This window comes from Ictidomys tridecemlineatus, chromosome 11 (genome assembly GCF_052094955.1).
Source record: "Ictidomys tridecemlineatus isolate mIctTri1 chromosome 11, mIctTri1.hap1, whole genome shotgun sequence".
NCBI lineage: Eukaryota > Metazoa > Chordata > Mammalia > Rodentia > Sciuridae > Ictidomys > Ictidomys tridecemlineatus.
The window spans coordinates 91,230,361-91,244,052 of NC_135487.1; the positions used below are offsets into that span (position 1 = coordinate 91,230,361).

The following is a 13,692-nucleotide window of genomic DNA, read 5'->3' on the forward strand; positions in this document are numbered from 1 at the left end:
AGAAATTATCCCACTGGCTATTAAAGGATAATTTATTTCTTGTACAAAAATATGTATAGCTTTTTCATTTTTATAATTGCTGCAAATTTTTAAATAAAACTTCCCAAGTACTTAATGTTTTATTGACAGAATAAAGTAATGATTCATGTCCTTAGGACATAGAAATGTAGATTTGTACTCTGGTCAATTAGTGGTGTCCTGGTGATAAGTTAACAATAATCAGACTAAATTACTTGAAACCAGACAACTAATGGCATAAATAAGAAGCAAATGAATTGTACTAGACAATTTACTAAAGCAACTCAAAAGACAGAATTCTACATTTTTCCTGATAAGCGAGTAATTTTCAACTGCCAGTAAACACATGTCACAGACAGGAAATTTGAGTCAAGGTACCAATTTTCCCTTTATCTCTTCCTTTGGACCTTGAAGCACACAGAGATGCCACAGAATGCTCTTTCTGTAGTAGGGCAATAATTAAACCTGGATGTTGGCCTTATCATGTTGTTGAGGAGCACAGGCCTTAAGGATGAGGACTGTCAATGGGTTCTAAGAATGATCACACATAAATGGATTAGGATCCCTGTTTGCTAGTCTGTGCGGTTTATTTTATGCCAGATCTTTGTTTGATAAAACTGAAAGAAAATGCTCACAATGTTACAAGCCAATGAGGATGTGTTTATTTGGTCTTAATCAGGGATAAGGACAACATGCCAGAACTTATCACCTGGTGATCAGAAACACAGAACATAAGAGACTCAAAAGGGATTTTTTAATGTGATATGAGAAAGCCTATACATGGAAGCTCTTACATGTGTGTGCGTATGCACATGTACACCCATCCGTGTGTGTACATATGAACTAAAAAGCAAGTTCTAGAGGTCTAACATTCTGAATCTTGCCTGACAGCACTTCGTTGGATGCAGCATTTCCTTTGATTCTACATTTCTGAGCAAATCTCCATTTAGGATTCTAAGATGCCCTGAAACTTGAAATGCATGCATAAATGTGAAGAAAATATTTTCACATTTTATCATTAAAATAGTCCAGTAAATTATAAGAAAGCTGTTTCAGATGTGAGAGTCATTGGAAGCATCAAAGTCCAGAGGCTAAGGAAGTAGAGGTAGAGAGTTAGGTAGAGGTAACTGACATCCTAGGAGCTAAAGGAGCACTAGAGCAGAGAGAAGTGGGCTGGACAGAACCCTAGAAGACACAGAGTAGTACTAAGGATCATTTAATTACCTCGAACTACCTCCTTGCGACAGTTAGAAAGAACACATCTTATTTTTCCATTCGTGTTCCTACATGCATTTTGACTAAAGATATGACATATCAGTTTTTCAAGAAAGTAAGGGCAGAAAAATTTGGGAAGCAAAAATAGGGTCAAAATTCTTAGAGAACACAGGAGAGTGTTATAATAGGAATCTGGAGCCTACTGAGAAAATGAGGATTTTACAGAAGTGCATCACAATTTTAGCTATCATATTTTTACTTACAGGAATGTTGATGAATACTGAATCAAATTCTGCTGGTGTAAGAAATCTCTTCAGTGGTGCCATGAAATACTACCAGGAGAGAAGAGGGAAGCAATAATTACCCTTAACTTGCCCTAATCAATATAACGAGTTTTTAATCAACAAACAAAAATTACTGAATTCATTTGTTAATCAACATTATAAATACCAAAAAAGTAGAAATTATTCTCTTAAAGGTTTTATGCTTGAGATATAAAGAAATAAATACAAGCTATCATATTTGAAGTACATAATAAAAGGTTCAGACAGTAAGTACTCTGAGAAGAAAGAACACATTGGCCAAGTTGGTAAACAATGACACTGGAGATACATTTGAGGACTTATAGAAAACATCCCCAAAACACACTTTGTAAAAGATTATAGACATTTGAGATCAATAATCTGTTTATGCAATTTGTACATCACTTTCCCCCCAATATGTGAGAATTTTAGTTCCAAGTCTGCCATACCTTTTTCATCCTTGGCAATCTCAGAATCTGTGCAGATGATCCTCCCAACAGCCGAGCCTCTAATCTTACTCACAACATAAGATTATTGGCCTCTAATAATCTTATGCTCCAGTCTAGCTCAGCTCCCAAATCTCATGGTCATACCTGAACACCGTGTTTTTATCAAATAACATACATGCTTTATAGGTTAATTTCAGGAACTCACCTCTCGAATCCCTACCTCCTACTGTAACAAGAAATTGTTCAGCCCCACAGGGTCTGCTAATCCACTGGATGTCCATATCCCTCATGTCCCCACTTTCCTCCCTACCCACTTTATAATCACAAACCATCATCAGAGTTATTTCTCTGCATACTTGCTTTCCATCTTTTCTTCCATTGTGCTTTTCTAGAAAACCAAACCCTGACTTTTGTACCTATATCTAACAAATTAAGCATGAACTAGAGTGATAGTCTAATTTTAAATATGACCATGAAATTCTATGGCTCCTATAATGCTACACAGTCCTGTTAAAAAACCCTGGTCCATTTAATCTCTCACAGTCCTCAACAACTCTTCCATACCTTTATCTTTTCCTAAACCTAAACCTTTCTTCCTGGTTCTCATTTTCCTAACCTCTAAATGTGAAAGTCAGCAGGAGTGGCCTCAAACCTTCTCCCTTAGAGCATGCATTCCCTGGAGTAATCTCACTTAGTTCCACAGCCTTAAATTTCACTGTGTGATGATAAAGGCCCAATGTGTTCATCAGTTCAACATTTCCCATTACTGCCAGACTGACATGTTCCTCAATACACCCCACCAGAAGTCCAAGAGGTATCACAAATTTAATATGTTCCACAGATTCATGATCCTCAACCCTTCCTTCCCCATCTCAGTAAGCATCTTTACCATTCATGCACTGGCTCAAGCCAAACCTAGTAGTCATCCTTGATCCCTCTCTTTCTTCACATCCTTTTGCCTAATCCATCACCCAAGCCAGGAGACTCTACTTTTAAAATACCTTCTGAATCTGAATATCGCTTGCCACTTCTATCAATACCACCATTTTCTGTCATCATGAAAATTACAACATGCATCTAATTTTTCTCTCACTTCCAGCCCTTGTTCACAAGAGCCAAAATGAGATGTTCAAGATTTTAACTGCTATTGTATCACATCTGCTTAAAATGTCCTAGCTTTTGTCCCCATATAGGCTGCTCTCTGAACCGTGCACTCCCCTTTGCTCATTCTGTTCCAGCCCTGCTGGACTGCTGCTGTTCCCTGAAGCACAGTCTGAATACTCTCCCACCTGAGGGTCTCTCTCCTAGAACTCTCGTCCCTGCACATGTGCATGGCTTGTGCCTTCAATGCACTGGCTCTCAGTTTAAACACACCATCTCATCACAAAGACCTTCCATTATCATTCTCTCTACCTTCCTTCTCCCCACGTTCTCCCCTTTCCCCCAACTTGTTTCTCTTGAGAGAACTTACCATCCTTATGTGCTTTCATTCTAAACCATGAGACAGAAAGTACCAGAGTCCTGTCAGGTTGACTGCTACAGCCTCAGTTCCTAAAACAGTGCCTCTCAGATATAAAGAAATCAACAAATCTATGGAATGAATAATCTGCTTTGATATTCTTCCTTTTTCCTTTTTTAAAAGTGCTTTATTGAGACATAATTTACATATTATACAATCCACCCATTTAAAGCATACAGCCCAACGTTTATTAGTATGTTCACACAGTTGTGCAAACATGACCACAATCGATTGTGGAACACTTTTATCAGCCAAAAGAGAAATTCTGTATCCATTAATATCTTCTTCTCTACCCCTGTCCTATCTCTCACCACCTATGCCTATTACCAACACCATGCAGCCCCAGACAATCACTTAACTACTTTCTTTCTCTGTTTTTGCCTATTCTGGACACAGTTTTTAAGATACTCCTCCTATCTAACTGTAATTCTACTTCCTTTGACCAACATCACCCTATCTCCTCCCACCCCAGCCACCTAAGCCTCTGGACAACACTGCTCTACTCCACTTCTTTGCCTTCAGTGTTTCTAGATCCTACTGAGAGTGACTTCAGGTGATATTTGTCCTCCGGTGCCTGGCTTTAATGCAAAGTACAACTGAGAATTGGAAATGCACACTCACAGGCTCAGTGGAAACTGAGGGGCTCAGGTGGTAACTGTGTGAGGCAGCATTTCAGCATCGGTACCCGATGACTTACCTTTTCTATTGACTCTAAGGTTTCTGTATATTTTTCTTCTGTCTGCTTAATCTCTGCTAGGCAACAGCTTCGTATATCATTTTCTGGACATTTCTGCAGTTAAAATGATAAAAATAAAATTACTTAATCAAACACATGTATAAATCTATCTGGTAGCAGATACAAAGAGATGAAAATCATTGCATTTCCATCTAATAAAACACACAACTGAAAGACGTACTTAACTATATTCGCTACACGTTTGGTATGTTTAATTTTAAACAATGTAAATGAAAAATTAACACATCCCTTTCATTAAAAATGTTAATGAATCTGGAAACGGTATAACAGTTCCTTTAATACACGGCATATTTCACATGTGCTACAGAAATAAATATAAAAATACTTAAAAGATATTTAGTAAGTAAAACCTTCAAATATTTCTTCCAAGCATTAACATCTTAGTGCTTGGCTCTTTTACTAAGTGTTTAGGATTAAAGTTGGCAGAGCACAGTACTAAGATCAAAGATTTGGGGATAAGATGGAATTAGGTTCAAATACCAGTTTTATTGTTATTAGCTTTATAACTCTGAACAAGTTACAAATTTCTCTGTGGCTCTGTTTTCTCTTTTGTAAAATAGAGAAAATTACAGGGAGTTCTAATGAGATAAATGATGTGAAGCACTTGGAGCTTTGCCAGGCACTTAAGAAGGACCCTAAACAACTAAATTATTACTCCTGTTAACCCTGTCCCATATAAACTGAATAGCACTGTCAGGTGAGGGATGACTGTCCCCAGGGGTGTCACTGAAGAATCTGCTGGCACCAAAGCAGTTAATAATTACAGTAGGTACAGATGATACTTGACCTAAAATTACTCTGGAAATGAACTAGAGGTGGCATCCACTCCTGCAGTGAGTTAAAACACACATTTTTATATTTCCCAAACATAGGCCTGGTGACTTGTCTCCACCCCATAGAAGCTCCCCAGTGAGGCTCTGGGCAGGCCATCACCCCTGTGCGGTAGGCCAGAGCAAAAAACTGAGTGTTAATAAAAGCCTAAGTAACTGACTTGTTAAAATCTCAAACTATCCATAAGAAGATAACTCAAAGAAATTCTTACTTGAGTGTTCTAGATAGAGTCAGGGCAGATAAAACTTTTGAGGGTCCAGATACACTGGGCATGACAGTATCTATAACTAAGTTTACAAAGTAGTATAAGAAAGCAAGGACATTTATAATGAAACAAAAGGGGAAGATACCTCACAATACAACCTAACAAATGGGAAGAAATATCCTTTAACATATATTTTATCTTACATTAAATTTAAAGGAAAAAATTTACCTGCTTTGTAAGAGAAGATTTACTTTCATAACAGTATAATTTCATGATTCACTGAAATTACTTTCTATTGCGACTGTGCCATTATGTAGCTGACTGGCATGTCATTTACCTCTCAGACTCGGCTTCTTTACTGGTAAAATGAAAGGATTAGACTAAAGATCTCCTACGGTTATTATGAGCAATAAAATGTCATGCTTATGGCTCCAAATGCAGGAATAAGTCACAGTTACATAGATAGGTTTTATTGTTACACAATCGCCTACTTATAAGGAAGTTAAAACAAACAAAGAATATTCCAGCAGAGGTTACATAATAATTACATTACTTAGTCTTACAAGTAATCACTTTCCTAATAAAACACTCAAGAGTAATTTAAGAAACAAGTAAAAATCCTACAGGTTGATGGGCTTCCTCTGCTTTCATTAAGTCCTCATAAACTTCTCCACCTTCATCTTCCCCATAAACACAGTCATAGAGATCTTCTTCATCTTGTACTCGGGTTTCACTAAAACAAAGGACACCACGTAAAGGTCATTTTCCATTATGCAGTAAATGCAATAGCTAGAAATAGCCTACTGGGGTTTGGTTAAAAAAAAAATAGATTAAAAGTTTTCTACTGGTTTTAGTATAAAATGCAGAGAGAAAAATGGAATCAGTGGAAAGACTCAAAAGGCTCACATTAGAGCTTGGTCCCTGCTAACAAGAATGATGACAACAGAATTCAACAGTGAGGGTGGCAGCAGCTGACATTTACTAGTTAGTCACTCTGTGTAAGCTCACAGGTGATCATTCTGCAGATCTTGTCTCACCCTATTCTTCCAGCATTAGCTGTCTTATTAGATATGCCTTATTATTTGATTCATTAAAGAGAAAGTTGCGAGACCAAAAAGTTATTTGAATTGCCAGAGATAACACAGCTAATCTATAGCAGAGCAATGATTTGAAAGCAAGTCTGGCTCACTTTTGTATTAACCACTCCATCACACAGTGTCCCCACTTTTCTCATGTTTGGAGACCTCAGTTTCATTACCCATATTAAAGGGTATAAAATGGAGAGAGCTGGAGAGTTAGGAGTATCTAATATGTTGAAAGTGCTCTGTTAACAGCATTCATTTCTTCAAGGTTATTACCATTATCTAAGCCAGTGATTTTCAAACCAGCCCACTCAGAGAGTACCTCTGATCCCCCTTCACCCAGATTCTGCTTTAATCTATTCACATTTCTTTAAGTGGGGAAGGGTACGATCTTTAAAATCATCTAAGATCTGTTAAAAAAAAAAAAACACTTAAAATCTGCTGGTCTTCTGGCAGTTAAAAATAATCCCCATTTTTCAAGCTTCCATGAACACTTACACAGTGATTGACGGGTCCATCTACCCCAAGCCCCTCAGATGAGACTGAATCCACTCCTCAGTCAAGGTGCTCCAGCCACTGCATGTTCCTCTACTACCTGGAAGTTTTTCCTTCCAGTTCAAGACTTCTGTAAATGCCTCTACCAACTAATTTTCCCAAAGATTGGGAAGAACCAATATAGAGATGTTGGAAGAAGCATTAATGAGAAAGAAATTCAACTCCTTTAATACCACCAGCCCTGAGTACCTCTCCTGGGCTTGTGCAGATAGAATGTTAAAAATGATATAACAAAAATAAAAACACTGTAACTATAAATGTCAGTCTACAACTTGGAACATTTTTCAATGGAAGTATAACCCACAAAGCTGTTTATGTTTGTCATGAAGGATTATTTGAGGGTATTTGACAGGAATAAACTGTCAAACATGTACAGAAAAGGAAGGTATATTAAGTGAGAAAGATTTGGTGGTAACAGAAGTTTCAGAGAATTCTGCTCTGAGAAAAAATCATTCCAGAGTCACTTGTCCACCCACCTACCCACCCATCCATCCATTCAACAGACATTTACTAAGAACTGCCTGAGTATCAGGCTCTTTAGTGCTCAAAATGTACAGATCAAGAACCTGCCTGTTGCCTAGCATGGAGAATAGCACATAAATACACAATTCTGTGTGTGCAATGATAGAGACAGTGTATAATACTGGAGCATACAAAGGAGTAAAAATAACTCACTAAAGAGATCAGAGGAAGGTTTCACAGAAGATATGACATCTGAGCTGCATCTTGAATATATTTATCAGTTTATTCAATAGATATTTTCTGTGAAAATATTGTGTTCCCAGACATACGGCTGCAGACCAGGGAGACCAAGTTTAGTTCTCATGGAACTTAAAACCCAGTGGGGTGACACATGCCCCCACTGAATAAAAAGAGGGGAAGAGCATTCCAGGAAAAAAAAAAGACACTAACAAGGGCGAAAGAAGAGTGATAAGCCTGACCATGCCCGGATTAGCACCCCATTCACTGTGTCCAGGCAAGCAGGGAAGACTACTGGAGGGACAGGAGAGCCAGGCACTCTGTGAATTCAACCTCCCACTGCACATCTGGGAACCCACAGGGAGTTATTTAGATGAGGGTCTCCAGGAGGGACAAGAGACAGACAGGGAGATCAGTAAGGCAAGGTGCAACCTACTGTGAGTGAGAGAGTCTTAACTAGGGTAGGGCAGGTGAGAGGGACACAGAGAACAGGAGACAGTAAAACAGATTTCGTGACCCGTGAGAATTTTAGAGGGGAAAGGAGTGAAGGATGCCACTCAGCTTCTGCTTTGGAAATCTGAGGAAATGGCAGGCCAGGCTGGGGCAGTTCCACTATTTCTACAACAGCGGCTATCCCGGCTGGTACTCTGGTCAGGGAACAGTGGGGGCAGTTAAGTGGGTTTGAGCATTTTCTGTACACAACAAAGGACAGGAAGGGCTGGTGAGAGCACAAGGGAGCGAAGATAAGAAACAATGAAAGCACGGGTTCTGCATGGCGGGTTCTGTTCAGAAGGAAAATGAACTGTGAAATCTATTCTCCCACTCTCAGTCCCAGTGCTCCTGCTTTGCCTCCTAACGCCAGCCCAAACACACTCAGTCTTGTGTGGAAACACCAGTGAGCAGAACAAGATGAGGGAAGGCTACAAAATTAATAGGTATCAGTGACCTTCAGTGGAGTTTTTAAAAGAACAACATCATCACACAGTGCCAGAAATAATGCATTCTTCCAAATGCTTTAAAGAATCTGATTCTAGGATCAAGAATCTTACAGGGACCTAATGAAGATAGCATCTATCATACTTCATGTCAGAGTTCTTGGGAGTTTTAAGGGAAGATAAGAAAGTATTCTTACTAGCTAAAGTATGGGACTTCAAGGCCACTCTGAATGTCACCTACTCAAGGAAGAGCTGCTGGCCACAATTCGTCTGGCTCCAGGCAGCTCTTGCCTCTTCTGCTCTCCTGCTAAAAGCTTTAGAGGGTCGTGTCAGGAAGCACCCATGAGTCAGTGCAATGACTAAGAAAACTCCAGGCCCGAAGAACGGCCTAATTTTTAAATCCAAGGTCTGCTATTTGCTAGTTCTATTACCTCCAGAAAGTTACTTAGCTTTTCAAATTTTGGTTTTCTCATTTGAAAACTGCAGTAACAGTAGACACCTAAAAACATGGTGGTATTACAGGACACTGATAGTGCATACAAACAAGCTAGCACACACAAGGATACTTGGCTAACTTTTATTACAAAAGTTAGACAGCCCAGGCCTGAACCACAATGCCTGGTAAACAGTAGATGCTGAATGCAGTTTTGGCTTATTCATTCATTTATGGAAGACCTGCTATAAACCGGACACTGCTCTAAGTTCCAAGAAAATAGCCACCGAGTGAAATCTCTGATCTCGGACAGTTAACCTTCTAATGAGGACAGACAATAAATGAAGCCAGCCAACACTGTGTCAAGTAGTTGCAAGTGCTACGAAAATGCAGAGCAAGGTGAGGGGGTGGTGGCGATTTTACACAGGGTCATCAGAAAAGGTCTCCATGCAGAGGGATGTCTGAGCAAAGACATGAGTAGTGAGGGAACCTGTCATACGGTCAGAAAAAAATGGCAAGCATAAACCTCCTAAGCTAGAACACACTCGGTGTGTTGGATGCATGAATGGATGGATTTCCACAGATGTATCAATCTCTCTTGGAGCATAGTCTGTTTCTTTAAATTCTTTGCAATTAGGCCTGATGTACATCATTGGTTCTTTGTGGAGTGAGGATCATGTTGTATATTTATTTGTAATCTTCCCAAATCACTCAAACAGGAGAAGAAAATAAGCTGCGAGAACATTCTGCCTCTCTGGACTACTAAAGAACAAAGCCTGACAAGAGTCTCTGTGCAGTACCAACGCCACCTGCTGAACCATCCCTGAACAAGGCCAGCTCCCACCTGGGTTGTCCTGGCCTTGCACTCACAAGGCACATACTATCTGTCCTACAACTCTAGTCATCGATTCCATTTATTTTTAATCGTTGCCAACCGTCTAATTTCAGTTTTATCTATGACTCTACTATGCCTCTGAGAAACTTCCAAATTTTTCTTCATTGCAATATGTTTCTTTACTTTTCACAGGGATATGAGAACTAAAAGCCAGTGGGAGTATGTTTCTTATGAAGCTTTCCACCACCAGTTTAAGGTCATTTCTTACATGGCTTCATCATTAAGTCACCTTTGCCCTTCAGAGAGCTTACTGAACATTCACAGTTAAGACCCAGGCTGGACCAAAACATGGTCATGGTTTTATTTTGCTGAAAATGTTCAACATACTCTATTAAGTCAGGAAGGCCTTTGTAGATGTCTTCATCATTAACGCTTTCTTCTGTTGGGAAGGGCCTAGAAAGGGGGAGAAACACAGGTGAATGAGCAACCCCAAGGTGAGCATTTACTTCTCACTAAATATTAAAGTGTATCTGCTACAAAATGGTCAGATGGGTCATCCTGCCCCATGTCTCCCAAGGTCTAGAGCTTGGGCCAAAGTGCCTGCAGAGTGCTGTGCCTGGGGTGTCCCAGGATGGCTGCAACACCTGTGACCCCAAATCATCTGCAGCCATTACAGCTGGCTTCCACAGACACATGTGCAATTGGGGGCCTACTGAAGTGCTGGTCTAATCCCCCACCCATCACATCCATGCAGGGCACCCCATAGCACCCACAGAGTTCTCACTCACAGGTTAAACACCCTCTCTTTTCAGCTGTAAGATCTGACCTGACAAATAATATTGTAACACCATCCTTCCAAGGACCCAGTTCACTCGGATAGATGAAAATGATCACAAGACAAAAGCATTATTCCCTTCATCTCTAATTCCTGGCTTAGACATGTTTTTCTACTCTGATTTTAAGGTATTCAAGTTATATTTTTTAAATTTTCATTTCTTTGGACAAATAAGTCAATCAGATTTATCAGAGGGAATAGGATGTTTGTCCCCTGATTAGTAAAATCATACTTTATCTCCTATTCCTAATATTTGGCTTCCCTGTTTGCCTCATCATACTATGTATTTGTTATAATAAAAATACAGTGCCCTACTTTTATGCCTAACAAAGCCACAGTAATTATACTCCAGGACTGAAAAGTTTATTTTTTCTTACAAGACAGCTAGCACATTATGTGTTTCATAAAAGCAAGAGAAGTCATCAAAATAATAAATGTTTTAAATAATTACTAGTTATTTTGAAAAGCAGATATTCACATGAGATTCTGGATAAATACTTAAGATATTTAAGGAAACTGTTTTTCAAACAAATCAATGTGCAAGAAACAGCAAAGTTTCAAAATCATTATTTTTATAAATTCAGGCACATTTAATTATGCTTTTAGGGCAATACAAGTCCATTACAGAAAATATATATAAGCAAAATTAAAAATACTTCTGACATATGCCCTTCCAGAATAAAAAATACAAACATAAATAAAAATGGGATATTTTAAAAAATCCACTTTCATATAACAACATAAAATGAATGTCAATATAGGAAGATAACCATGTATTGAAGAGCAAATTAGGAGGAACTAAAGAACTATCCAGCCTACAGATCACTTCTGAACAAAATCTAGGCCCATTTCTGAGAAAGAGTCTGTAAAGTGCTCTCCCTGGGGCCACTGTGCTTGATATCTAGGGACTGGGCTGCCTGGCCAATGCCGAGCACTCCTGTAGGGTATGCTCTCTCCCTTAGCATACGAAGATGAGCTGGACATGAAAAAATGGAAGCAACAGGGGCAGAAATACAGACTCAGAGTCCCATGTTGAATGCAGACTGAAATAAGGAGCCCTGAGGAAATAAGGTCCAAAACAAAATCCATTCCATCTCCATGCAGCCTGGCTGTGTTGCTACTGAAACTGCTTTTCTTCATTCCCTAATGTCACTTCTGCTAGGTCTTAACTGACTGATGTGATTTAAGAATGTAGTATTAGAAACAGAAAAATTCCCAAGCAACACATTTCTGTGTTTCTAGGTTTACCAACTGCAAGATGCTCTACTGCAAGGAGATGGCATAATTTATTTAACCAACTTCTAAGTTTTTAATGAATTACCAAACCTTCAATACACATCCTTGTATACATATCATTATATACTTGTCTGATTAATCCTTAAACTCTTAAAGTTGTGAGTTATCTTTATGGTCTACTTTACAGGAAAAAAAATGTATTACCATATATTTATATATTTTACTTACTTAAGCTTTGTATTTGTCCATGTATAGAAATGTTGAAGGAGGTTTAAAAGAACATGAACCATACCAGAGACAGTCACCACAGTGAACTGAAAACAACATTTAGTGTGTCTTATTCAACTCTATAAACAAGTTCTTACTTCCTCAAAAAAATTTCAAATGTGTATTTGGCCCATATAAAGGTGTTTTTGCAAACTTTTCATACATAATCATGACAATGAACAGCATGTGACATATGAACCACATACCTGATTCCTGTGGCCAATGCTGTGGGCGTTCGAGAAAGTCGCGATAAAGTTTCTATAACCTGAGAAAAAGAGGAAAATGTTAACTGAACCTATATTTCTGCATATATAAGATAAACCATAGTTTTCCAATCTTTTACAATGGTAAAAGAAATTTAAACTTGCAGAGGCCAAAAAGTACTGAGTGGGGAGAGTCAAGATTGGGAAGTATAAGATCCTGGATTATATGTACACATCATAATTTTAAATTCCACCTTTATGTGTATGTGTAAAGCATCAATCAAAAAATAAATAGACAAGTGAAAGTAAGATCAGTAGAGTAGATGGAGGAGAACTAGGGGAGGGACAAGGGAATGGAAAGACAGGGGGAATGTTGATTGTAATGGAGAAAATCAAATTCCATGCATGCATGATTTCATAAAAATGAACCCAACTGCTATGTATAACTATAATTCCCTGATTTTTTTTTAAAATCCTGGATTATACTTTGTTCCTTTTTTTTTGACTTTACAAGTTAAAGCAGATTACTAATCCATCTGAGTTGCCATTTCCTTGTCAGTAAAACAAAGAAATAGACTGGGTGACTCCAAATGTCTGATAGCTCTGCTTCTCCAAACCCTAAGGGATCACATAAAGCTGTGTTCTCCGTCATGATAACCACTAGTCGCATGAGGTTAATGAATTAACTTAAAGTTTTTAAAAATTCAATTCCTTGTTTTTGCTAGTCATATTTTAAAGTGCTCAGCAGCCACAGAGGCTGCTGTACTGGACTCACACTTATTTCCCATCATCACAGAAAAGCGGTTCAAAGGGTGGACACCTGAGCCAGACCTGTGAGTTCAAACCCTCCAGTGCCCACTTATTAGCAGATAGCTTTAGACAAATCATCAACTTCTCTAGGCTTTCAAATCTTCTTCCCTATAATGCCTCTAATAATAATTAATGATCATTAGACTTTTTAAGGATCAAATAACACATGCAGAATATTTAAATAGTAGCAATTCTTTATAATCACCAAATTTAAGAAAATTGCCTTATTCTGTTTTCAGAGAAAAAAAATTGTTCTAAATTACCCCCTGATTATCTATTTCAAAGATTACTTATGAAGATCTTCAGTATCTAAACCTAAGAGTGCTCTGCTACAGTTTCAGCATTAGTGCTCAGTACTTTTACCCTCCTTTCAATCTTTTATAACTAAGATCATCTATCATCTTATTCAAAACACTCAGGAAGCCAATGACCTAATATGTATTTCTCTCATAGTCTTCTTTTTCTGATAATAGATAACATTTATCCTGACTCTCAAAATTAAACAA

General features: G+C 38.4%; 1 protein-coding gene across 4 annotated transcripts in view; it reads right to left on the minus strand.

The window, feature by feature from the left end:
• The window catches only part of Vav3 (vav guanine nucleotide exchange factor 3), a 349,120-nt gene that overhangs the window by 179,155 nt on the left and 156,273 nt on the right, over positions 1-13,692 (minus strand). For all 4 annotated transcript variants that reach the window (XM_078026845.1, XM_021735809.3, XM_005339106.5 and 1 more), the window contains exons 3-7: positions 12,380-12,438; positions 10,223-10,288; positions 5,921-6,029; positions 4,201-4,293; positions 1,497-1,565 (exon numbers count right to left, since the gene is read on the minus strand). In XM_078026845.1, the coding sequence (XP_077882971.1) occupies positions 1,497-1,565; positions 4,201-4,293; positions 5,921-6,029; positions 10,223-10,288; positions 12,380-12,438 (396 nt within the window). The remainder of the gene's footprint in view (positions 1-1,496; positions 1,566-4,200; positions 4,294-5,920; positions 6,030-10,222; positions 10,289-12,379; positions 12,439-13,692) is intronic.